The 23800-nt window shown below is 41.1% G+C and overlaps 1 protein-coding gene across 7 annotated transcripts in view; it reads right to left on the bottom strand.

Moving 5' to 3' along the window:
- Positions 1 to 23800, bottom strand: part of asb5b (ankyrin repeat and SOCS box containing 5b) — a 91694-nt gene that overhangs the window by 35585 nt on the left and 32309 nt on the right. For 2 of the 7 annotated variants that reach the window (XM_063049458.1, XM_063049463.1), the window contains exons 2-3: positions 5741 to 5820; positions 2655 to 2762 (exon numbers count right to left, since the gene is read on the bottom strand). In XM_063049458.1, coding sequence (XP_062905528.1) covers positions 2655 to 2762; positions 5741 to 5820 — 188 coding nt within the window. Of the gene's footprint in view, positions 1 to 2654; positions 2763 to 5740; positions 5838 to 8195; positions 8266 to 8748; positions 8891 to 13129; positions 13204 to 23395; positions 23546 to 23800 lie in introns of those variants that run through there. The other 5 variants (XM_063049462.1, XM_063049461.1, XM_063049459.1 and 2 more) reach the window with 5 other exon arrangements.

Raw genomic sequence — 23800 nt, 5'->3', positions numbered from 1 at the left:
CTGAACCGAATTACCTTTGAGAGCCATCACATTTTGATAGCAACTGAAGTCCCAGCCCTCAGATTCCCTGTCACGTATTTCTTATTTTTTGTAAGTTATTTCTGTAAACCTATCTCAGCCACACCAATGGTCATCTGCCCTAATATAGCCTTCAATAATCTTGTCAGATTTTTGATAATCTTCTCGAAATTTGTGATAGAGAAGGTTTTTTCCTGACCTTTTGCTGTCTCACCTTATTTATCTACATGCACTGCACTTTCTCTGTAATAGTACAAGGTCAAGTTCAGGCTCAGTTTGTTGTTATTCAACTGTACGCATGTATACTGCCAAATGAAACAATGTTCCTCTGGACCAAGGTGTGCAACACTGTACGTATAACTCACACACGTAACACATAAAGTAAAATTACCACAAATAAATTAACAAATCCTAAGGTGCATTTATGACACAAGTTAAAAAGCAGACAGCTTAATGGTCCTGGCACTTCATATGTGATGAGACCAAGGTGGTAGCAGGTAGTTCAGTAGTCTTATAGCTTAAGGGAAGAAGCTGTTTCCCATCCTTAACAATTCTAGTCCTAATGCTACAGAAATGGGGGAGATCTTAAATAGGTTTTTTGCATCTGTATTTACTAAGGAAGCTGGCATGAAATCTATGGAATTGAGGGAATCAAGTAGTGAGACCCTGGCAGAAATATTTAAAATGTCGCTGTCTATGGGTGAAGTGCCGGAGGATTGGAGAGTGGCTCAATGTTGTTCCGTTGTTTAAAAAAGGATCGAAAAGTAATCCGGGAAATTATACGCCGGTGAGTTTAACGTCAGTAGTAGGTAAGTTATTGGAGGGAGTACTAAGAGACAGAATCTACAAGCATTTGGATAGACAGGGGCTTATTAGGGAGAGTCAACATGGCTTTGTGCGTGGTAGGTCATGTTTGACCAATCTGTTGGAGTTTTTCGAGGAGGTTACCAAGAAAGTGGATGAAGGGAAGGCAGTGGATATTGTTTACATGGACTTCAGTAAGGCCTTTGACAAGGTCCCGCATGGAAGGTTAGTTAGGAAAATTTAGTTGCTAGGTATACATGGAGAGGTGGTAAATTGGATTAGACATTGGCTCGATGGAAGAAGCTGGAGAGTGGTGGTGGAGAATTGCTTATCTGAGTGGAGGCCTGTGACTAGTGGTGTGCCACAGGGATCAGTGCTGGGTCCATTGTTATTTGTCATCTATATCAATGATCTGGATGATAATGTGGTAAATTGGATCAGCCAGTTTGCTGATGATACAAAGATTGGAGGTGTAGACAGTGAGGAAGGTTTTCAGAGCCTGCAGAGGGACTTGGACCAGCTGGAAAAATGGGCTGAAAAATGGCAGATGGAGTTTAATACTGACAAGTGTGAGGTATTGCACGTTGGAAGGACAAACCAAGGTAGAACATACAGGGTTAATGGTAAGGCACTGAGGAGTGCAGTGGAACAGAGGGATCTGGGAATACAGATACAAAATTCCCTAAAAGTGTCGTCACAGGTAGATAGGGTCATAAAGAGAGCTTTTGGTACATTGGCCTTTATTAATCGAAGTATTGAGTATAAGAGCTGGAATGTTATGATGAGGTTGTATAAGGCACCAAATTACAGGAAGGATATAAATAAGGTTGAAAGAGTGCAGAGAAGGTTTACAAGGATGTTGCCGGGACTTGAGAAACTCAGTTACAGAGAAAGGTTGAATAGGTTAGGACTTTATTCCCTGGAGCGTAGAAGAATGAGGGGAGATTTGATAGAGGTATATAAAATTATGATGGGTATAGATAGAGTGAATGCAAGCAGGCTTTTTCCACTGAGGCAAGGGGAGAAAAAAACCAGAGGACATGGGTTAAGGGTGAGGGGGGAAAAGTTTAAAGGGAACATTAGGGGGGGCTTCTTCACACAGAGAGTGGTGGGAGTATGGAATTAGCTGCCAGACGAGGTGGTAAATGCAGGTTCTTTTTTAACATTTAAGAATAAATTGGACAGGTACATGGATGGGAGGTGTATGGAGGGATATGGTCCGTGTGCAGGTCAGTGGGACTAGGCAGAAAATGGTTCAGCACAGCCAAGAAGGGCCAAAGGGCCTGTTTCTGTGCTGTAGTTTCTATGGTTTCTATGGTACTTCCTGCTTGATGCTGGCGGGGGTGTGGGGGTGGTCAAAGAGATGGTTAGACATCTGGGTGGGATCATTAACGATGCTAAGGTCCTTGCATATGCAGCTCCCCAGATAAATATCTCTAATGAGTGGAAGGGAGACCGCAATGATCCTCTCAGTGGCCCTTGCAATTCTTGGTGGGGACTTGCAGTCAGATACCTTGCAATTCTCATACTAGATCATGATGCAGCTGGTCAGGACATTCTTGATGGATTCTTTTATTGCTTTTCCTTTTGTACTACCTCAATGTACTTATGTTTGGAATTATCTGTCTGGATGACGTACAAAACAAAGCTTTTCACTGTATCTTGGATCATGTGACAATAATAAATCAATTATCAATTACGTAAGTACATTTTTTTGGTAATAACATCTTTACGAGTGTTGGAAGCTCCAAATTTTCTTCTTATTAAAGTCATTTGAGGGCGAGATTCTGACAACATGAAACAACTTAAATGCATCACGTCAGATTACTTACATTGCCACCAGCTTCTATTAAGGCTTTGGCACATGCTACATGGTTCCCCAGGCATGCATCATGAAGTGGAGAAACATGGTCTATTGTCAGTGTATTGGCACTGTGACCCTGAATGAGTAACAGATGGGACAAAGATACAATCAGAATATTAAGTTGGATGCAGCAAAACTAATTATCATGCTTTTCATAACTTTGGTCCCTAGTTATCTTCCCCTCTCTCATAACCATCAATCCACAGAAATCATATTACACAAGGGCAGAGCTGCCTTTTGCTAATTATTATCTCCTTTTGCTATTGAGATCCTTGGATAAACCCAGAAAAGCTCAGAGGGTGAGGCAGTACCTGTGGAGAGCAAAATATTCCAGGTAAATTACTCTGTGTCTTTAAACATGCCTTGTTCCATATCAGGCTATGATGCAGATTGCATCACAGCCTGGTATGAAAACACCAATGCTCTTGAATGGAAAATCCTACAAAATTGAGTGGATACAGCCCAGTTCGTTATGGTAAGCCCATCCCCACCATTGAGCATATCTACATGAAACAGTGTTGCAGGAAAGCAGCGTTCATCATCAGGAAGCCCCACTACCCAGGACATGCTCCCTTCTCACTGCTGCCATTAGCAAGAAGGTACAGGAGCCTCAGGACTCACACCACCAGGTTCAGGAACAGTTACCACCCCTCTATCATCAGGCTCTTGAAATCAACTTAACTTCCCTCAACTTCACTTGCCCCATCACTGAAATGTTTCCACAACCAATGGACTCAGTTTCAAGGACTTTTCATCATATGTTATCAATATTCATTGTTTATTTATTTATTATAATTCTGTTTTATATTTGCACAGTTTGTTGTCCTCTGCACTCTGGTTGAATGTCCGAGTGGTGGGTCTTTCATCGATTCTGTTATGGTTATTATTCTATAGATTAATTGAGTATGCCCGAAAGAAAATTAATCTCAGGGTTATTCATGATGACATGTATGTACTTTGATAATACATTTACTTTGAACTTTGAATCAAGACTGATCTTCAGGAAGATCTTCTGGTGGCATTCCCAGCCTCTTGTTTATGGTCCACTGCATCCATATCATCAAAGTCAGTCAGAGAAAACAGTACTGCAATAAAAGGTGGCACTGTAGCATTGCAGTTAGCACACAGATTTACAGTGCCAGTGTTCAGTGACTGGAGTTCAATTCCCACCACTGTCTGTAAGGAGTCTGCACTTTCTTCCTGTGAGCTTCCTTTGTGTATTCCTGTTTTCTCCCACATTCCAAAAATGGGTTAGAGTTAGGATTAGCAAGTTGTGAGCATGCTATGTTGGCACTGGAATCATGGCAACACTTGTGGGCTGTCCCCTGCACATCCTCGGATCATGCTGGTCATTGATGCAAACATTACATTTCACTGCATGTTTCAATATTTCGATGTACATACATGTGACAAATAAAGCTAATAATAATAATAAGTAATAATGTAGGATTTAGATACTGATAAATAAGGTATTTCATCTAACACACTTTATTTTCAAAGTAAACAGAGACAGAAAAAAAATTGTCGAATCTTTTGCAGTTGTATAGAGTCTTTCACAACTACAGCCTGTACCAAAGTTCTTTACAGTCAGCACAGTACATTTTGGAGCCTGGTCATCACTATAATGAGGTAGTATGACAGGAGATTTGCACAGAACAAGTTTCCACACACACCAATGTTATAATTAGTTTTCTCTCCCTCTCTAATTCCCATGATTAATCTATGAACCTGACAGCTTCATCAATAGATTTTCCTCACCATCCCCCTCTCCTCTTTATACTAGCCACCTCCTTTCTCCACTCTCAGTCCCGTTGCAAAACATCAACATCCCTTTCCTCTACAGATGCTCCCAATCTGCTAAATTCCTCCAGCAGACTGTTTACAGCTTCATCAACAGCTTCTCACTATGGTAATCCTAATCCTACTTCATCAGAGAAATTCTCATTGTCTTATCCATCCTTCCTCCATTCACTCTATAATTTAAAAGTAACTTGTTTCCTTCCTTCCCCAGATGGATGGAACTTGAAACATTTTTCTTTCTATAGATAATGACAGATCTGTGGCATGCTTGCAGTATTTTCTGCTTTCATTTCAAATTTTCTATAGTTTTTGATTTTCAGCCGGTGAAATGATTCACTCTACTTAACAATAAGGGATGAAAACAACAGGAATTCTGCAGATGCTGGAAATTCAAGCAACACACATAAAAGTTGCTGGTGAACGCAGCAGGCCAGGCAGCATCTCTAGGAAGAGGTGCAGTCGACGTTTCAGGCCAAGACCCTTCATCAGGACAATAAGGGATGAAAGTTGGCAACGACACTAGGGAAGATTTGCCATTGAATCAACTGGAGCATTCTTCTTGTGAGGTTAGGTTGAGCAAGCTCAGGCTTTTTTCTTTGAGGAGAAGAAGGATGAGAGGTGACTTGATAGAGGTGTACAAGATGATAAGAGGCATAGATAGAGTGGAGAGCTAGTGCCTTTTTCCCGGGGTGGATAAGGCTAATATGAGTGGGCATAATTTTAAGATGTCTGGAGGAAAGTATTGGGTGGAATGTTAGAGGTAGGTTTTTAAACACAGAGTGGTGAGTGCATGCAACACACTGCCAAGGGTGGTGGTCGAGGCAGATACATTTGGAACATTTAATAGACTTTTAGATAGGCTGGTGGATGACAGAAAAATGGTGGGCTGAGTGGGAGGAAAGGGTTAGATTGATCTAGAACAGGAGTTTCCAATATGGTTAATGGAAGGGGTCCATAGCATAAAAAAGGTTGGGAACCCCCGGTCTAAGAGTACATAGGTTAAAGTTAGGCACAATATCATTAGCCAAAGGGCCTGTACTGGGCTGGTTTGTTCTATGTTCTATGTTTTATTTGGCTTCTGAAAATTGCCTCTGTCATGTTCTGCATTTTTCTTTGTCCCAGGGTTAAGGTATAATTAAGAAATAGTATAAATTTACCTTCAAGTGGAAACATTACTCAGACTTTAATGGCTATCAATCTAATAATCAAGGGCTTACAGAATATAATCCGGTCGTCAACAGACTAGACAGTTACCTGTGCAAGCAAGGTTTTGAGGGACAGAAGGCGACCTTGACTGGCTGCCTCATGCAAAGGTGAACGGTCAGCCCAAGAACCTGAAAAAAAAAGAAAACTACAAATATAATAAGTAGTTAAAGAGGGCATAAGGTCTGGTAAAGGTTTTTCTATTACACGCTAGAAAATACTGAAAGTGCTGGAAATCCACAAATATTTAGCAGGTCAGGAAGCGACTGTAGTGACAGAAGCAGTAACACAGATTCTGATTTATCATACACTCATTAGTCTTTTGTTCCTTTATTGGACCCATTAACATTTACATTTTCCATATTCAAACATTCCTATTGCTATATTTTCCCCACCTATCACAGGCCTTTCCGTTTCCCCACCAACTCCCCACTCCATTACTTAGTAATCTGAAACATTAATTCTGTTTTCTTCTTTCACTGGAAGTCACCTGGCCTGCTGAATACTTCTGTAAATTTTTGAGATTATTTTACCATTGGATAACATCATCTGTCTGATAAGAGCGTTAGTTTGCCTGCAAAAAATAATTAACAAAACATTCCTCCCATACCAGGATAATTCAATAATTGAATTAAACAAGTAATCAGTGTGACAACTTTAATTTTCCATTTTTAGGAAGTTATTTTAAGATTTGACAAATCATATCGTGTATCAATCATGAGGTACTTTTTATAAGGTACTGGCTTGAGCCCTCAAATGATATACTATTTCTGCCAAATTAATGTCAATTTTCTTCACCAGAGTACTAATTATATACATGCCAGTACAAATTATTTAATTTTATGCTTAAGCTAAATCAAAATATGTAGATAACAATAAATATGCCTCAATAGTCTTCCTACATTCATCAATTAATACTTCATTCTACTTCTTGCATTGTTGTGGACACAATTCTCCTGAAGATCATTTACGTGACTATAATTAGAGATTTTATTTCTATGAAATCAAGATACTTTCTGGTATCACAGAGGGAATTAAAACGGATATGTCCAGACACCAATGACCTTTGGTAAATTCTGTCACAGTTCTCACGGTACAGAACTATCTGTTCCAATAACATTCCTTCTTGGCAATGACGTACAAATCCACCTACTTGTTTTCAAAATTATAACATTGACTTAAACATTTTTTAAATTTAAAGATAAAGTGTGGAACAGGCCCCTCTGGACCATATTGCCACACTGCCCAGCAACCCACCTAATTAACCCCTAGCCTGATCACAGGATAAGTTACAATGAGCTATTAACCAGTACATCTTTGGAATGTAGGAGGAAACCAGAGCACCCAGAGGAAACCCACACACTCACAGGAAGGACATATAAACTTCTTGCAGACTCTGAACTCAAGCTGTAATAGCGTCGCACTAACTGCTACGCTACTGTGGTGCCTGCAATTGTAATTTGATTCCCAGATTCTACACGTCTGCTGAATAAATGTCTCACAGGAAATGCAGTTTGAAACAATTCTCCAGTATGATACTCTGATCCTCCATCTCATATTCCCCTAAGTACATCTCCCTGGTGAGAATACAGACAAATCAATTTACCTCTCATATTTTGATAGATGGAGGTTCGATGTTTACAAAACAAATGATGAGGCCACCTACTATGTCCTGTCCTCCTTTACAGAAATCAGATCTAACTTAGAGCCATAGAACACGGATGCAGGCCTTTCAACCCAATCAGGTCTACCTGACCTGTCATCTATCAGGTATATAGATGACACTAAAATTGGGGGTTTTGGAGGAAAGTGAAGAAGGTTATCTTAGATTACAAGATCCATATTAACTGGGGAAATTGTCCAAGGTATGACAGATGGAATTTAACATGATGCATCTTGGGAAGTTAAACCAAGGCAATGTTTCACCAAGGCCTAGATATTAAAGTTTGCAGTTCAGTTTTTAAAATAACCTTATTCTACAAAGCGTAATAAAAGCAGACTAGCAACAAGCATGGGAAAACAGCAACACAGAATGAACCCAATCATGCACTGTGAGATTGTGACTGATCTGCATCCCTACCCCATTTACCCACTTGGCTCCATATTCCTTAACCCCTCTAAGAACCAAGTGATCTCAGCTTTTACATTTCAAGTTGACTCCGAACTTCAACACCCTTTGGATAATGAGGCTTGCAATGATTTACGTGAGAGAGCTTTTCCTTCATAACAAAGTTACTAGGTTCCCAACTGCTGGTTTAGTGCAGAATCAACCACAGGCAGTATTCTGAAACTGATACAGGTCAATTTCATAAATTTAGGAACTTTTTCTTGAAAAATGGCCTCAATCAATTTTCAGCTGGAGGTTAACAGAGATAATTATGTTAACATACTAACAACCAACCAGCTCCTCAACATCATTCCCTAAATATTGCACCTGTCTTTTTCCCTTAGCATTTTCTGTGATTGAGTAGAAAGTAGAATGAACAACTGTGTACACAAAACAAACCTGAATCAATATCCAAGACAACACCAGCTGCATTCCAGACCATAGCATGATCCATCTCTAGTTGGCTCATCTATGAGATTATTCACAGAGGAATATGTTAAGAATTGGGAATTCCCGCCACATGCTAACAAGGCCCACAGCACAGCAATTTATCGCCATTTTGTGCAAATAGGCTTCATGCTTTAAACCAATCCACTGTTCCTTTTAAAACAACTCAGCCCAATAAGCTAAGTACAACCGAACCGAGATTGTAACCATCCCCAGTATTAACTTACAGCAAAATACTTTGCTGAATTTGAACACAGCAGCCCCAAAAAAATGTAATTTTCACAATTTTCTCTCACATTCGATGAAGGTAAGTCAGCATATTTTTTTCAACTTTTTGAATAAAAAATAACAATATAAATAGAGAGACAAGGACCTTGAAGGGATACTAAATTTAGAACAGAAGTGAAATTACATAAATCAGAGCAAAATTCAGAAATCTGGGGAGCATGTTTGTAGTTTCCCTCAGATGACATGCTGTGCTGTTCAAATTGAAACACAGCTTTACATTTGTTGATAAATCACAGAATGCATCAGTTAAGTCAAACACTTATGATATACGATGTTGGAGAAGGGTTTACAGATGGAGTGTTGTCAAGAAGAAAACTTCACAGATGTTGGAACCTGGAGCAACACACAATCTGCTGGAGGAACTCATTGCTTGAGCAGCGTCTGTGAGAGAGGAAAGGAACCATCGACATTTCAGCTCACAACTCTGCAACAGGACTGAGGAGTAGAGAGAGGAGATACTGGTAAAAAAAGAGGAATGGACTTAGAGTGAGCTCTTCAAGCAGATTGCTTGCTGCTCCAAAATATAGCTCAGTATTTGTGGACCTTAAATATTTCAGGTTTAACTCATAATGCAAGAACATGCACCCTGAAGACCTACTTAAAAATAATTCTTAGTTCCTTTTACACAGATAAAAGCTGCCTTGCTATATAGTTTATAATGTCACACAGGCATTTTAATTTAAGAACATAGTTTTCACAAACACAGACATTGTACATTTTAGATAACCACATTTGACATGGACACCTAACAGAATACCTAGTATGAGGCTTAACTGAATAATTTTAGAAACCAAAAGTTGATTAATTTGCATAAGGTTGTAATTAGCAAGTGTAAATATGTTGCCAGAAAATTATAATCTGTAAACATCACACATTGAACCAAAAATCTAAAAAGCTAGCCCCAGATATTCATTGAATAAGCATTTATTATTACATTTTGTTCAGAAGTGCTTCAAGTTAAAAAGAAAGCAACAAATCTTCCAGTTCTTGGTGATCCAACAAATCCTTTTGTCTAACACCATAACTCAAATCTGTTCCCAATCCTGACCCAGTCTGCAGCAACAGCAGGCAAGACATTAACCTTGTACAACACAGCAGGCAGTTACCACTGCGAGGCCCTTTGCTAGCGTGCGTCAGCTGCTGGTGCTATACTTAGATAACTGAGCTCATAGATCTTCGTCTGACAGACTGATTTCATGGCACAAGGAGGCTGTCACAGAAATCCACAGCCTTTTGTGAACAGAATCTACAGCAAGTTTGTGGTACAGCACTAAGGCACGATCAGTTTTATGCATGACTCACTCTTCCCTGAAAGCCTTGTATTCAGTACCTAAATCTCCATCTCCCCATGGCACTTCAAACCACTTGTAAGATTTGTGGCTGGGGTTCATATCCTGCCAGGAGTTCCGTGAATTCTCTTTTGGCAATAGCGAACTCCAGCTTCTTTCTGTCAGGGCCTAGTTGTCATCGACACCCTCTACTTCATGTGAACTTTGAACCTCCACAAACTGAACTATGAAACCATAATGTAGAAATATACCACGACCGTGTAAGTCCTTAAGGCATAGGAGTAGAATGTGGCCATTCAGCCCATCTGTTCTGCCATTTAATCATAACTGGTTTATTATCCTTCTCAATCCCATTCTCCTGCCTTTTCCCCATACCCTTTGATGCCTTTACTAATCAAGAACTCATCATCCTTCACTTTAAATATACCCAGTGATTTGGCCTCCACAGCTGTCTGTGGCAATGACCTCCACAGATTCGCTACCCTCTGTTATAAAGGGACATCCTTCTGTTCTGAGACTGTGCCTTCTGGTCCTAGACTCGCTTACTATAGAAAACATCCTCTCCACATCCACTCTATCTAGGCCTTTCAATGTTCGATAGGTTTCAATGAGATCCTCCTTATTCTTCTAAACTCCTAGAGCCATCAAGCGTTAACCCTTTCATACTGGAGATCACTCTTGTGAACCTCCTCTGGAGGATTCTGTATCAGAATCCATATGCATTGTAACCCATCTAAACAGCAACTTTGATTATGGAATGCTAACAGTGAACTACTTCACCAACGGCAAAATGGAAGTGCTTATGGTTAAAACTACCTGCCCTCCATGGATTCCGTCTACACTTCATACTGCATCAGTAAAGCAGCCATTGTTATCAAAGACCCATACAGCCTGGTCATTCTCTCCTTTCCCTCCTTCCATCAGACAAAAGATATAGAAACTTGAAAGCATGCACCAGCAGGTTCAAGTAGAGCTTCTAACCAGCTGTTGTAACACTATTGAATCAAATTGATATACCTGCCTGCACATCTCCTCCCTCACCACCATTCAGGGCCTCTAACAGTTCCTCCAGGTGAAGCAGTACTTCACCTATGAGTCTCCTGGGATCACCTATTCTGTCCGGTGCTCCCAGTATGGTCTCCTCTACGTCGGTGAGATCCAACACAGATCTGAGGGCTGCTTTTTCTGCCACAAAAAGCAAGATGTCCCGGTTGCTAGCCATTTCAATTCGACTTCCCAGTCTTATACCGACACATTTGTCCTTTGTTTCCTCTTCTGCCACGATGAGGCCAAACTTAGGTTGGAGGAGCAACAACCCAAATTCCGTCAGGATAACCTTCAACTTGATGGCATGAGCATCGATTTTTCTAATTTCTGGAATTATTCCTCTCTTTTTTCCCCCTATCCTCTTCTTTCTTTTTCCATTTCCCATTCTGATTACCCCTTCTATCCTCTTGCCCCGCTCTCATGTCCTGCCCATCTCCTCTCTCTGGTTTCCTTCTTCCATCCCTTTATTCTATATTTCATTGTCCTCTCCTATAAATTTCTGCTTTTTTATGTTTTATCTCCCAGCTCCTTCTCCCTGGCACACTCCCCTCCATCCCTGTGGCCCATCCAATCACCTTCCCACTCATTTGGTTTCATCTGTCATCTATCAGCTTGTATTTCCCCCCTTCCCCCACCTTCCTATTCTGGCTTCAGCCCCCTCCTTTCCAGTCCTGATGAACGGTCTTGGCCTGAAACGTAGACTCTTTACTTCTCCTCACAGAAAAAAATCAATCAATCAATCAAATCAAGTGTAATCATCATTCAAACCATACATATATAAAACCGAACGAGACAGCCTTCCTCTGGGGCCAAGGTACAAAACATTCAAAATAGCAAGTAACAACTAAAACATTTGCTGCCTGGCCTGCTGTTCATCCAGCATTATGTGTGTCTTGCTATTGAACATGCCTCTTGTGAGATAAGACCTCACAACCTCATCATGGCCTTATTGCCTTCCTGAACTGCATTTTCTCTGTAACTGCAGCAGTATGTTAGTGTCTGGAAAAGAAGAGTGAAGGCTAATAATGCGATGTGAATTATACCAATATGGTTGCAGGGAACCTCAGACAAAGCCTAGAAGTAAAGACGTGGAATGCAGACATGATGATGTCCAAGTTTCAGGAACTTGGTTAATTATGTTCCAGTGTGCACCCATTGTTGTAATAGAAAATTGGATTTGCTGTTAGTCCTGTGGATAACCATTTTATACTGTAATCAGGAGCTGGTGTGTTACTTAGCAAGTCTTCCTGTAGCTGCCATTCGATTCTCAAAATGGATTCTTACTGGTAAACTCGTCAAGTGAGAACGTAAAAAACTGCTTCAAATTCACTCTCAGGTAGGTCAGGTTTCACTGGTCCCCCGGTGCGCACAGTTTTTTTAAAAAATAAATTGCCCATTATTTTGAACACCAACTCTGAGTGGCTTTTCAGTTTGTTCCTACAATTGTCATTATGCATCCTGCTGTTGGTTTTCCCTTGTAGTATCTCAGTGTGCTGATGTGATGAACTGATCTCTGTGGATAGCATGCAGAACAAAGCTTTTCACTGTAACTTAGAGCATGTGACAATAATAAAGTGATTATTATTAAAATTTGTAGAGTTAAAGTCTAAATTCAAGTTCAGCTTATTATCATTCAACCGTACGCATGTATATCACCAAACGAAACAACCTTTCTCCAGAATGAGATGCACAGCATAGTATATATAACTCACACACATAACACATAAACTAATATTATTACTAGTACATTAACAATCAATAAGGTGCATTCACAACACATGTTAAAAAGTAAACCCTGTAATGGTACTAGTGCTTCATGTGTAATGAGACCTGAGTGGTGGCAAGGAGTTCAGAAGTTTCACAGCCTTGGGGAAGAAGCTGTACAGTTACACAGCACAGATGCAGGCCCTTCAGCGCAACTGGTCCATGCTGAATAATTAATTTATCTAAACTAGTCCCATTTGCCAACATATGGCCTATAGCTTTCTAAACCTTGCCAATCCATGTACTTGTCCAATTCTCTTTTAAAAGTACCTAGCCTAACCACTTCCTCTGGTAGCACATACCACCCCTTGTGTAAAAAAGTTGCCCCTCAACTTTGTATTAAAACTTTTCCCTCTCATCTTAAACCTTAACCTTCCAGCTCTTGATTTCCCAACTTTATTTATGCCCTCATACAGCAACTTATATACTTTACAACTTAATTTCCTGATGAAATTCTTTCGTGATAAACGGTCTCAGCCTAAAATATTCACCATTTACTCATCTCCATAGATGCTGCCTGACCTGTTGAGTTCCTCCAGAACTTTGTGTGTGTTGCTCTGGATTTCTAGCATCTACAAAATTACTTATGTTTACAATTTAACTTGCCAACGTTCTAAGTGATCATTTTCAAAGCCAAGGTCACAGTGATAAAGTTAAATATTTTTATCTGCTTTGAAATCTTATTCCAACATTTTTCTTAGTGTTGTTACAGAACACTAACAGGAGTCAGGCTTTCCAAGAATTCCTGCTTCTTGGACATTGTTGTTAGAGAATGTTAACAGGAGTCAGGCTTTGCAAGAATTCTGGCATTTTGACCATCGGGTGAATGTTCATGCCCCAATGCAGTCTGTGCCAAGAAATGGGTGCTGCATCACAAACTAATTGCTTTTACATTTAGCAGGATCTGTGCATCTGGTATGAACCAGCACTGGCTCAGTCATGCTCTACCAATTCAAATCAGAAGAAGAGTGTTTACTCTGAAAATACTAAGTGCTAAATGCTGGTTCTGAGTATTGTGCCCCACATACTGTACAAGTCCAGAATTTGTTGCTCTCTCTCCTTCACCCCATCACAAAAACAGACCGGACATTTACTTCTGAAGAAACATTCCAAAGATCAAAGCCATATGATAGGCAATGGGAAACCATTCCAACTACTCTTCCCTGGTAAGTGGTTCAAGAATAGCTTGAACGAGCCTTGAGTCAGGACAGAGTAGAGTAAGTTTATTGTTAAATTGCACACATGTCACCGTATACTAATTTGAGATTAATTTTCTTGCAGACATTTACAGGAAAATAAATAAATAGAACAGAATTTACATAAACAAAGACTGACAACCAATGTGCAAAAGAAGATAAATTGTGCTTATAACAATAAATAAATAATACTGAGAAAATGAATCACATAGTCCTTGAAAGTGAATCTGTAAATTGTGTAATCCGTTCAGAGTTGAGGTGAATTAAGTTATTCTGTCCACACTGGTTCAGGAGCCCGATGGTTGAAGGGTAATAACTGTTCCTGAAACTGCTGGTGAACTTACAGATCCTGTACTTGCTTTTCGATGGCAGCAGCAAGAAGAGAACATGGCCTAGATGGCGGGCCGTGTGACGATGGGTACTGCTATCCCATGGCAGCGCTCCATGTGGATGCGCTCAAGGGAGGGGAAGGGAGGAGAAACCCATATGGACTAGCAAGGAATTATACTCAAAGGAAAGACGGATTAGGTACAAAGCTCATAGGACACATTACGCCTTGCATTTGTTCCATGAGTTAAGTAGTGGTGAACTATTAAAGTTAGTGTGAAAACATGTTTATGTAACAGTTGCCTGATGCCATCAAATCCAGGACAGTTGTTCCCAATTAATTCCTGCACTCTGGAGTTCTTTTCCCAGTACACATTGTCCTTCATATATCACTGTCCACTTTTAACAGCTTCTTTAACAGCATTCTCAGTCACATCCTCTAATGAGCTCCAGTTCCCAATTCAAGTGTGAATACGTACACTCAGGCAGGCTTTGATACCTCTTCCAAAACTACGAATAGAACAAAAATCGAAAAGAGTAAACAGTCGGCCGTTTCGGGCCGAGACCCTTCATCAGGACTGGGAAAAACAAATGAGAATTCATACAGTATTGAAAGGGGCCTTTGTCCCACCATGACTATGTTGACATCAAGTTTTCCACAGCAACGTTTTCACCCAGAGGGTGGTTAGAGTAAGAAGGTGGGATGAGGGGAGGAAGAAGTAGGAGATAGCAGGTGATAGGTGAAACTGGGATGGGGGAAAGGGTGAAGTAAAGAGTTGGGAGTTGATTGGTGAAAGAGATAAAAGGCAGGAAGAGAGGGAATCTGATAGGAGAAGTTAGAAAACCATGGAAGAAGGGGCAGCGCCAGAGGGAGCTGATGGGCAAGTAAGGAGATAAGGTGAGAGAGGGAAGCAGGAATGGACAATGGTGAATGAGACTGGGGAGGAGGCAAATACCAGAAGTATTCAGATATTCAGATCCTGCCAGGCCTGCTGAGTTCCTCTAGTGTTTTGTGTGTGTTGCTTTGGATTTTCAGCATCTGCAGATCTTCTTGTGTTTGGAATAGAACAAAAATTATGGTTTGGGGAAGACAAGACATTATGATCAAAGATTCATACAGTATTGAAAGGGGCCTTTGCCCCACCATGACTATGTTGACATGAAGTTTTTCACAGCAACGTTTTCACCCAGAGGGTGGTTAGTGTGTGAATGAGCTGCCAGATGAAGTGGTTGAATAAGGTACATTGTTCGCATTTAAAAGCCAGTTGGATAGGTACATGGATAGGATAGGATAGGATTAGAAGGATATGAGCCAAATGTGGGCAAATGGGACTAGCTTGGATGGGAATCTCGGTCGGCATAGACCAGTTGGACCTGTTTTCATGCTGTATGACTCTAAGTGCTAATTCCATTTCCTAGCACTCAATTACAGTCGACTATACTTTGGAATTCAAATTCTAAACCAAGAGCGAGATTTGATCGATATAAGCGCCGGGCCGATTGGGAAAGGTTGGGTATTGGCTGAAACGTGGCAGCGGGGTTTAGAGCCAAAGGATATCAATGTGACAAGGCCTGCGTCCCAGAGTGAGGAACTACCCAATGCTGGGATAATTTAAATACCGGACCATGGATTGACAGGGCAAGGTGTCGGGATCAGAGGCATGGATTGGAATATAGGAATTTAAGGTGGGGCCTTATATGGGAGGCAGGGTTTGAGGGTCGGCACAACATTGTAGGCCGAAGGGCCTGTACTGTGCTGTACTATTCTATGTTCTATGTTCTATGGATTGGGCCAGTTCTGCTCGTTGCTCCATGATGTTTACTCTGTTCTTCGCTGCACTGAGGCTGAGGCTGTGTACTTTGAACTATGAACTGGTTGTCCATATGCTTCTTAAATATTGTGTGAGTATAAGACGAAGGAGGTATTCATACAATTTTATAAAAATCTGCAGTGGGCAGCACAGGTTTGGTCACCACACTACAGGATGGAGGTGATTGCACTGACGAAGTTGCAGAGGAGGTACACCATGATATTTGCTGGGATGGGTATTTCCATTATGAAGAGAGACTGGAAAGACTCTTTCTTTGCAATAGATAAGACTCATGAGGAACCTGATCGAGCTACACAAAATTATGAAGATCAATGATAGGGAAAAATGACCAGAAACTTTTTTTCCATGAGGAAAGGTATACATTTAAAGTAAAGGACAGGAGCCTATGAGGGTATTTGAGGTCACCGAAATCTGGAATGTCCAGATGGTCAGCTTGGTGAATGTAGCTTCCTTCAGAACATTCATGACTTCTACACCTAAAATGCCATGGCACAGGGTTAAGAGCTGAAAAATAGGATTTGTATAGACATGTACCTGAGGGATGGCACAGATATGATGGGCTGAAGGGCCCATTTCTATGCTGTATGATTCTATGATAGTGGTAATTTAAATGAGCAAATGATTTCTAAACAGATGAATTTACAGAACGGATAAGTTGAATTCACTACGGTGTGAGTCAGGGGTTCTCACCACAAATGAACGCAGAAAATGTTGGAAATACTCAGCTGGTCAGACAGTATTACCGGAGTGAGATAGTGAATGAAAAATTCAGAGTGACAAACTTTCATCAAACCTGCAAAAAAATTAGGAAAAAGATGCAAGTTTCAGGTTGCAATGACTTGATCTCCTCCACTGTCCATGGCAATGAATTCCAAATTCACCAACCTTTGGCTAAAGAAATTCCCCACACATCTCTCTTCTAAACGGACATCCTTCTATTCTGAGGCTGTGCCCTCTGGTCCTAGACTATCCCACTATTGCAAACATCCTCTTCATGTCCACTCTATCCAGGCCTTTCAATATTTCAATGAGATCCACCCCCTGCCATTCTTTTGAACTCCAGTGAGGACAGGCTAAAGCCATTAAACATAATTTCTTCATTTCCTGGATTATACCTGTTAACTGCCTCTGGAAACTCTACAGTACTCGCCCATTCTTCCTTAGATATGGAGCCTAATACTGCTCACAATGCTCCAAATGTGGCCTGACCAATGCCTTATGACATACTTGTTTATATATTCTAGTCCTCTTGACTGTGTGTCTCCTATACGTGCCCCTGATGGTTTGCATACTCCTCTATGAAGAATGCTAGAAATGTGAGAGACAATTCCAGCGGGGCCGATTATCTGAAAGTGTGAAATTCAGTTCTGCAGACACAAAGCCATTGAATCAATGATCCAGTTCAAACAAAAGTGGTCGAAATAACCAGTATATCTGAGAGCATCTGTGGAGCAGGAACCCATGCATCATCTGCATAATCTTTCATCAGATTGTCTTCTCGGTGTTTCCAGCATAAAGGTTTTCAGGCTCCAAAGTTATTTTTTGCTTGCCGGTTGCAATTGAGTAGTAAAGGCCCGAATGTGCCAAAGTGAAAGCAGAACTAATCTTCACTGGAATAGTGTGGGAGGTCAAAGTGAAAGACGTCAGAGAGGGAGCAAGATGGAGAATTAAATTGAAGGCAGGCTGGAAGCTCTGGGCTCAAAGGACATTTTCTGAAAATCCATCATCCTGTTTGCATCAAATATACCTGCTAACCGGAGACCACATCATCAGCAGTGAATCAGGTTAATAGATCAGATTAATGAGGAAAAGTGACAAGTGAGGTTTATTGTCATTTAACTACGTACATGTATGTAACATATATAATGTATATAGAAACCAAACAATGTTTCTTTGAACCAGCGCATGAAGCACAGCACTACACATAACACAGGATAACTTATGAACGTAAGGATAAAATCTACAGACAAATCACAGGAAAGTGACAAACTAAAGTGCATTTATATTAAATATCATTCAGTACGGAACAGATTAACCAGTGACACTTTGAATACGATGTGGCTGGGAGTTCAGAAGCCGAATGACCTGGGGGAAGAAACTGTTTCTCATCCCGACCGATCTTGTTTTTATGCATCGGAGTCTCCTGCCTGATGGTAGAAAGTCAAAGAGGATGCAGGATGGGTGGGTGGGATTATTAATAATACTAAGGGTTCTACGTATGTAGCGCTCCTGATAAATGTCCCTGATGGATGGTAGGGTTACCCTGATGATCTTCTCAGCTGTTCTCACAGTCCTTTGTAGGGACTTCAGGTCTGATGCTTGACTGCTCCCATACCAGATGGAGACACAACTTGTCAGGATGCTCTCAATGGTGCTCCTGTAAAACACAGTTAATTTGGTGCCGGGGGGGGGGGGCGTGTTATAGGAGCCTTGCTTGCCTCAGTCTTCTTAGGAAGTGGAGGAGCTGCTGTGCCTTCTTGTCAGGGAGGTGATATTAAGGGACCAGGTGAGGTCATCCGTGATGTGAACTCCCAGGAACTTGGTGCATTTAACTCTCTCTATGGAGGAACCATGGAGGATGAGTTGGCTGCACCTTCTTGAAGTCCACAATGATTTCCTTTGTCTTCTCCACCTTCAGGCTGAGGTTGTTCTTCTCACACCAATCCACCAGCCGCTCCACTTTCTCTCTATACTCTGTCTCGTCATTGTTCTTGAAAAGGCCAACCACTGTTATGTCAACCGCAAAGTTGATGACACGGTTCGAGCTGGATCCTGATACAGCCCTGTGTCAGCAGTATGAACAGCAGCGGGCTGAGCACACAGCCTTGGGGAGCACCAGTGCTCATTGTAATAGGACAAGAGACACTGCTGCCCTCACGGAATGACTATCACCTTACTGTTAACATGTCCAGTATCCAATTGCAGAGGGAGGTGTTGAAATCTAGTGAAGACAGTTTCTCCACCATTTTCTGGGGTATGATGGTGTGGAATGCCAAACAAAACACCAGGCAACTATTTTCCTGACAGACAGCCAGCAGAGTATAGGGGTGGAGAGGGACTGAATGAGTTTCTGTATAGGGGGAAATTTGATAGAGGTTACAAGTATGTTGATACAGCACAGAATAGCCTCTTGATCTGTGCTGCACCTGCAATCCCTGACAACCCAAATTTAACCCTAACCTAATCATTGGGCAATTTACAATGAGCAATTAACCTACACAATACGTCTTTGGACTGTGGGAGGAAACTGGAGCACCCAGGGAAAACCCACACATTCTACGGACAGGACGTATAGACCCTTTGCAGATGACACTGGAATTGAAACCCAAAATCTGATACTAAGAGCTAACTGCTACGCTAATGTGGCGTACTGTGATGGGTATAGGTTGCGTAAATCCAGGGAGGCTTTTTCCACTGACGTTGAGTCAGGTTAGATCTAGAGGTTATGAGTTAAGGGTGAAAGGTGAAACGTTGAAGGGGAACATGAGGAGGAATTTCTTTGCTCAGAGGCTGGTAAAAGTGTGGAATGAGCTGCCAACAGAAGTGGTGACTGCAGGTTTGATTTCAACATGTAAGAGATATTTGAATAGGTACATGGATAAGAGGTGTATGGAGGGCTATGGCTGAGATGCAAGTTGATGGGACTAGGCAGCTGAATAGTTCGGCATGGAGTAGATGGGCTAAATAGCCTGTTTCTGTGCTGTAGTGTTCAATGACTATAAGTGAAGAGCCCATAGGCAATCCTCAGTGGGATAGATGTGTAGAGAGATTGGAGAACCATGGTAAAAATGAAGCATTTAGGACCAGGAACTGTCACTGTGGCAGATAACATGAGAAGTTTCACTTGTTGAGGGGAAGGGGACTTGCTGTGGCAAGAAAGAATAATCAAGATAGAAAGAGATAAAGTTTGGATGCAAAGTCCAAGATGAAACAATGGAGAAACAAGAGACTACAGATGCTGGGATCTGGAGCAATAGATAAGAGGCTCCAACTGAAGGCTGAAGATTCCAGGCTGAAGAAGGGTCTTGATCCTAAACATCTACTGTCCATTTCTGTCCACAGATGCTGCCTGATCTGCTGAGTTCTTCAAACATCTTTTATGCTGAAGCAGAAACAAAGGATCTACTGAAAGACTCCAGCTTGTGGATCAGGATGTAGCAGTTTTGAACAATCTATCAACAACACTGAGACACTTGGTTATATGTTGCTATGTTTAATCCCAAGAGGAGCAATTTCTAGAATGCCTACGAGATGGATTTTTAGAGCAGCTCGTGTCTGAGCTAACATGAGGATTAGCCTTTCTGGACTGGGTGCTGTGCAATGAAATGGTATTGATTAAGAGCTTAAGGTAAAAGAACACTTAGGGTCAAGTGATCATAATATAGTCAAATTCACCCTGAAATTTGAAAAGGAGAAGTTAAAGTCATACGTATCAGTATTATTGTGGAGTTAAGGGAATTACAGAGGCATGAGAGAGGAATTGGTCAGAATTGATTTGAAAGGAACACTGGCAGGTAAGACAGCAGGACAGCAATGGCTGAAATTTCTGGAAGCAATTTGGAAGGCACAGGATATACATCCCAAAATGGAAGAAGCATTCTAAATGCAAGATGACACAACTGTGACTGACAAGAGAAGTCAAAGCCAACATAAAGGCCAAACACAGGGCATATAATAGAGCAAAAATCAGTGGGAAGTTAGAGGATTGGGAAGCTTTTAAAAAACAGCAGAAGGCAACTAAAAAAGTTATCTAGAAGGTAAAGATGGAATATGAAAGTAAGCTTGCCAATAATATTAAAGAGGATACCAAATGTTTCTTCAGATACATGAACAGTCAGAGAGGCGAGAGTGAATATTGGACTGTTGGAAAACAATGCTGGAGAGGTAGTAATGGGGGACAAGGAAATAGTGGACAAACTGAATAAGTATTTTGCATCAGCATTCACTGTGGAAGACAATGGCAGTATAGCTGAAGTTCCAGGCATCAGGGGTCATGAAGTGTGTGAAGGTACCATTACTAGGGTGAAGGTTCTTGGGAAACTGAAAGGTCTCAACATAGGTAGGTCACCTGGACCAGATGGTGAACACCCAGAGTACTGAAAGAGGCAGATGAAGAGACTCTGGAGACATTAGTAATGATCTTTTAAGAATCACTAGATTCTGGAATGGTTCCAGAATACTGGAAAATTATAAATGCCAGTCCACTGTTCAAGAAGGGGGGGAGGCAGAAAAATAGAAATTATATCTCATTTAGAGTGACCTCAGTGGCTGGGAAGGTATTGGACTCAATTGTTCCAGATGTGTTTTCAGGGTACTTGGAGGCACATGATAAAGTAAGCTGTCATCAGTATGGTTTGCTCAAGGGAAGGTCTTGCCTGTCTAATATGTTGGAATTCTTTGAAGAAATAACAAGCAGGATAGACAAAGAAGAATTGGTTGATGTTGTGTACTTGGATATTCAGAAGACCTTTGACAAGGTGCTAGACATGAGGCTGCTTAACAAGTTATGAGACCATGGTATTACAGGAAAGACACTAACATGGGTAAAGCAGTGGCTGAATAGCAGGAGGTAAAGAGAGAATAAAGGGAGCCTTTTCTGGCTGGCTGCCAATGACTAGTGGTGTTCCACAGGGGTCTGTGTTGGGACCGATTATTTTTAAGTTATATGTCAATGATTTGGATGATGGAATTGATGGCTTTATTGCAAATTTTTCAGACAACAGGAAGATAGGTGGAGGGGCAGATAGTTTTCAGGAAGTAGTGAGGCTACATTCACTTAGATTAGGTGAATGGGCAAAGAAGTAGCAGATGAATTACAGTGTTGGGAAGTGTATGGACATGCTCTTTGGTAGAAGAAATAAAAAGATAGGATATTTTCTAAATGGAGAGAAAATGCAAAAAAAAACCTGAGGTGCGAAGGGATTTGGGAACCCTTCTGCAGGATTCCCTAATGGTTAATTTACAGGTTGAGTCTGGGTTGAGGAAGGCAAATGTAATGTTAACATTCTTTTCAAGACGACTAGAATATAAAAGCAAGGATGTAACATTGAGACTTTATAAAGCACTGGTGAGGCCTCTCTTGGAGTATTATGAGCAGCTTTGGGCCTCTTATCTTAGAAAGGATGAGCTGAAACTGGGGAGGTTTCAAAGGAGGTTTACGAAAATGATTTCAGGATTGAATGGCTTATCACATGAAAAGCTTTTGAAAACTTGGGGCTGTATTCACTAGAATTCAGAAGAATAAGGGCTGATCCAGTTGAAACCTATCAAATGGTGAAAGTCCTTGACAAGAGTGGATGTGGAGAGGATGTTTCCTATGGTGGGAGAGTGTAAGACCAAGGGATGCAACCTCAGAATAGAGGGATGTATTTTTAGAACGGAGATAAGGAGTAATTTCTTTATCCAGAGAGTGGTGAATCTGTGGAATTCATTGCCACAGACAGCTGTGGAGGGCAAGTCTTTATGCATATTTTGGGCAGAGGCTGATAGATTCTTGAGATGTCAGAGCATGAAGGGATATAAGGGAAAAGCAAGGAGATTGGAGCTGAGAGGAAAATTAGATCAGCCATGATGAAATGGTGGAGCAGATTCAATGGGCCAAATCGCCTACTTCTGTTCCTATATCTTATGGTCCTGTGGTCTTAAAGTGGAAGCCACCCAATATTGTATCAGCCAGTCATACCTCACTGAAAAAGATCTGCTAAGGAAGAAGATCTTGCATTTATAAATTATAGTTTGGAATGTATAATGTTACACAGCTATTGCATAACATTCAATTTTAGTCACTATTTTAACATACGAAACCCAGCAACCAGTTTTCACGAGTTCCCACAGATTAAAGTGATAAAGACCAAATAATCTGTATAAACTCAAAAGATAATGTAGATAGTGGAAATCCAGAGTAACACACACAAAACACTGAAGGGACTCAGCAGGCCAGGCAGCATCTATTCAAAAGTCAACGTTTTGGCCCAAGTCTCTTCATCAGGACTGGAAAGGAAGGGGGATGAAGCCAGAATAAGAGAATGGGGGAACTTAACAGGAAGAATATCCTTGTGCTTCGTTGAAAGTAAGGAAGATTTTTCTTTAAAATAAAGCCTCTCAGTTGAACCTGCCTTCCAAAGGATGACTCTAGGAGAAGTGGAGAGCTCCCTTGGAAGGTCAGCCCATATTTGTATGCAGAAGTCTCTGAGGAGTCAGTCAAACCTCACACCTTTAGATCCAGAGCAAAATTTGCTACCCACAGAAATGTCAGCTGAGGCCTAATTTTAGAACAAGTCTGGCTAATTCCCTAGGTGCCAGGTGGTATTTACCTGGCTTTCAACATTAAAATTTTCCAAAGGAAAAGGTGTAAGTTCAGTAATGCAGTAATGTCAAATCACAAATTAGCATGTGGAACTTGTACTGACCTTGGCTGGTGAGGATTCCCCAAACTATCTTTCTTTTGTTTGCTGATTCTTCAAATCTTTCTGGAAGACTCTTACGTTTACTGCAATGACTGTGAACTGAGGTATGTCTGGACATGTTTACTTTGGCTTTCTCTGCAGCAGGGAGTTGCTAGAGCACGCTTGTTTGTGAGTGTGTTGGGGGGGAGTGGCTTAACGTTAGCATGATTTTGCAGATCGGATTGGATGCCTGAGTATTTTTACCCCTGGCTTGTTATATTAAGCACTTCGGCTGGGAAAGCAGTGCGGATATGCAATCCCATGACAGGTTACATATGACGAGAAATCACAGGCTCCAAGTGGTGTCACTTCCAGAATGTGTTTTAACAGAGATAGGCCAGCCCTGCTTGGTAACTACAAGACTGCAGG

Source organism: Mobula hypostoma, chromosome 5 (genome assembly GCF_963921235.1).
Source record: "Mobula hypostoma chromosome 5, sMobHyp1.1, whole genome shotgun sequence".
Lineage (NCBI taxonomy): Eukaryota > Metazoa > Chordata > Chondrichthyes > Myliobatiformes > Myliobatidae > Mobula > Mobula hypostoma.
The sequence above is the reverse complement of the archived record's forward strand: the minus strand, read 5'-3'. Positions and strand labels throughout refer to the sequence as shown.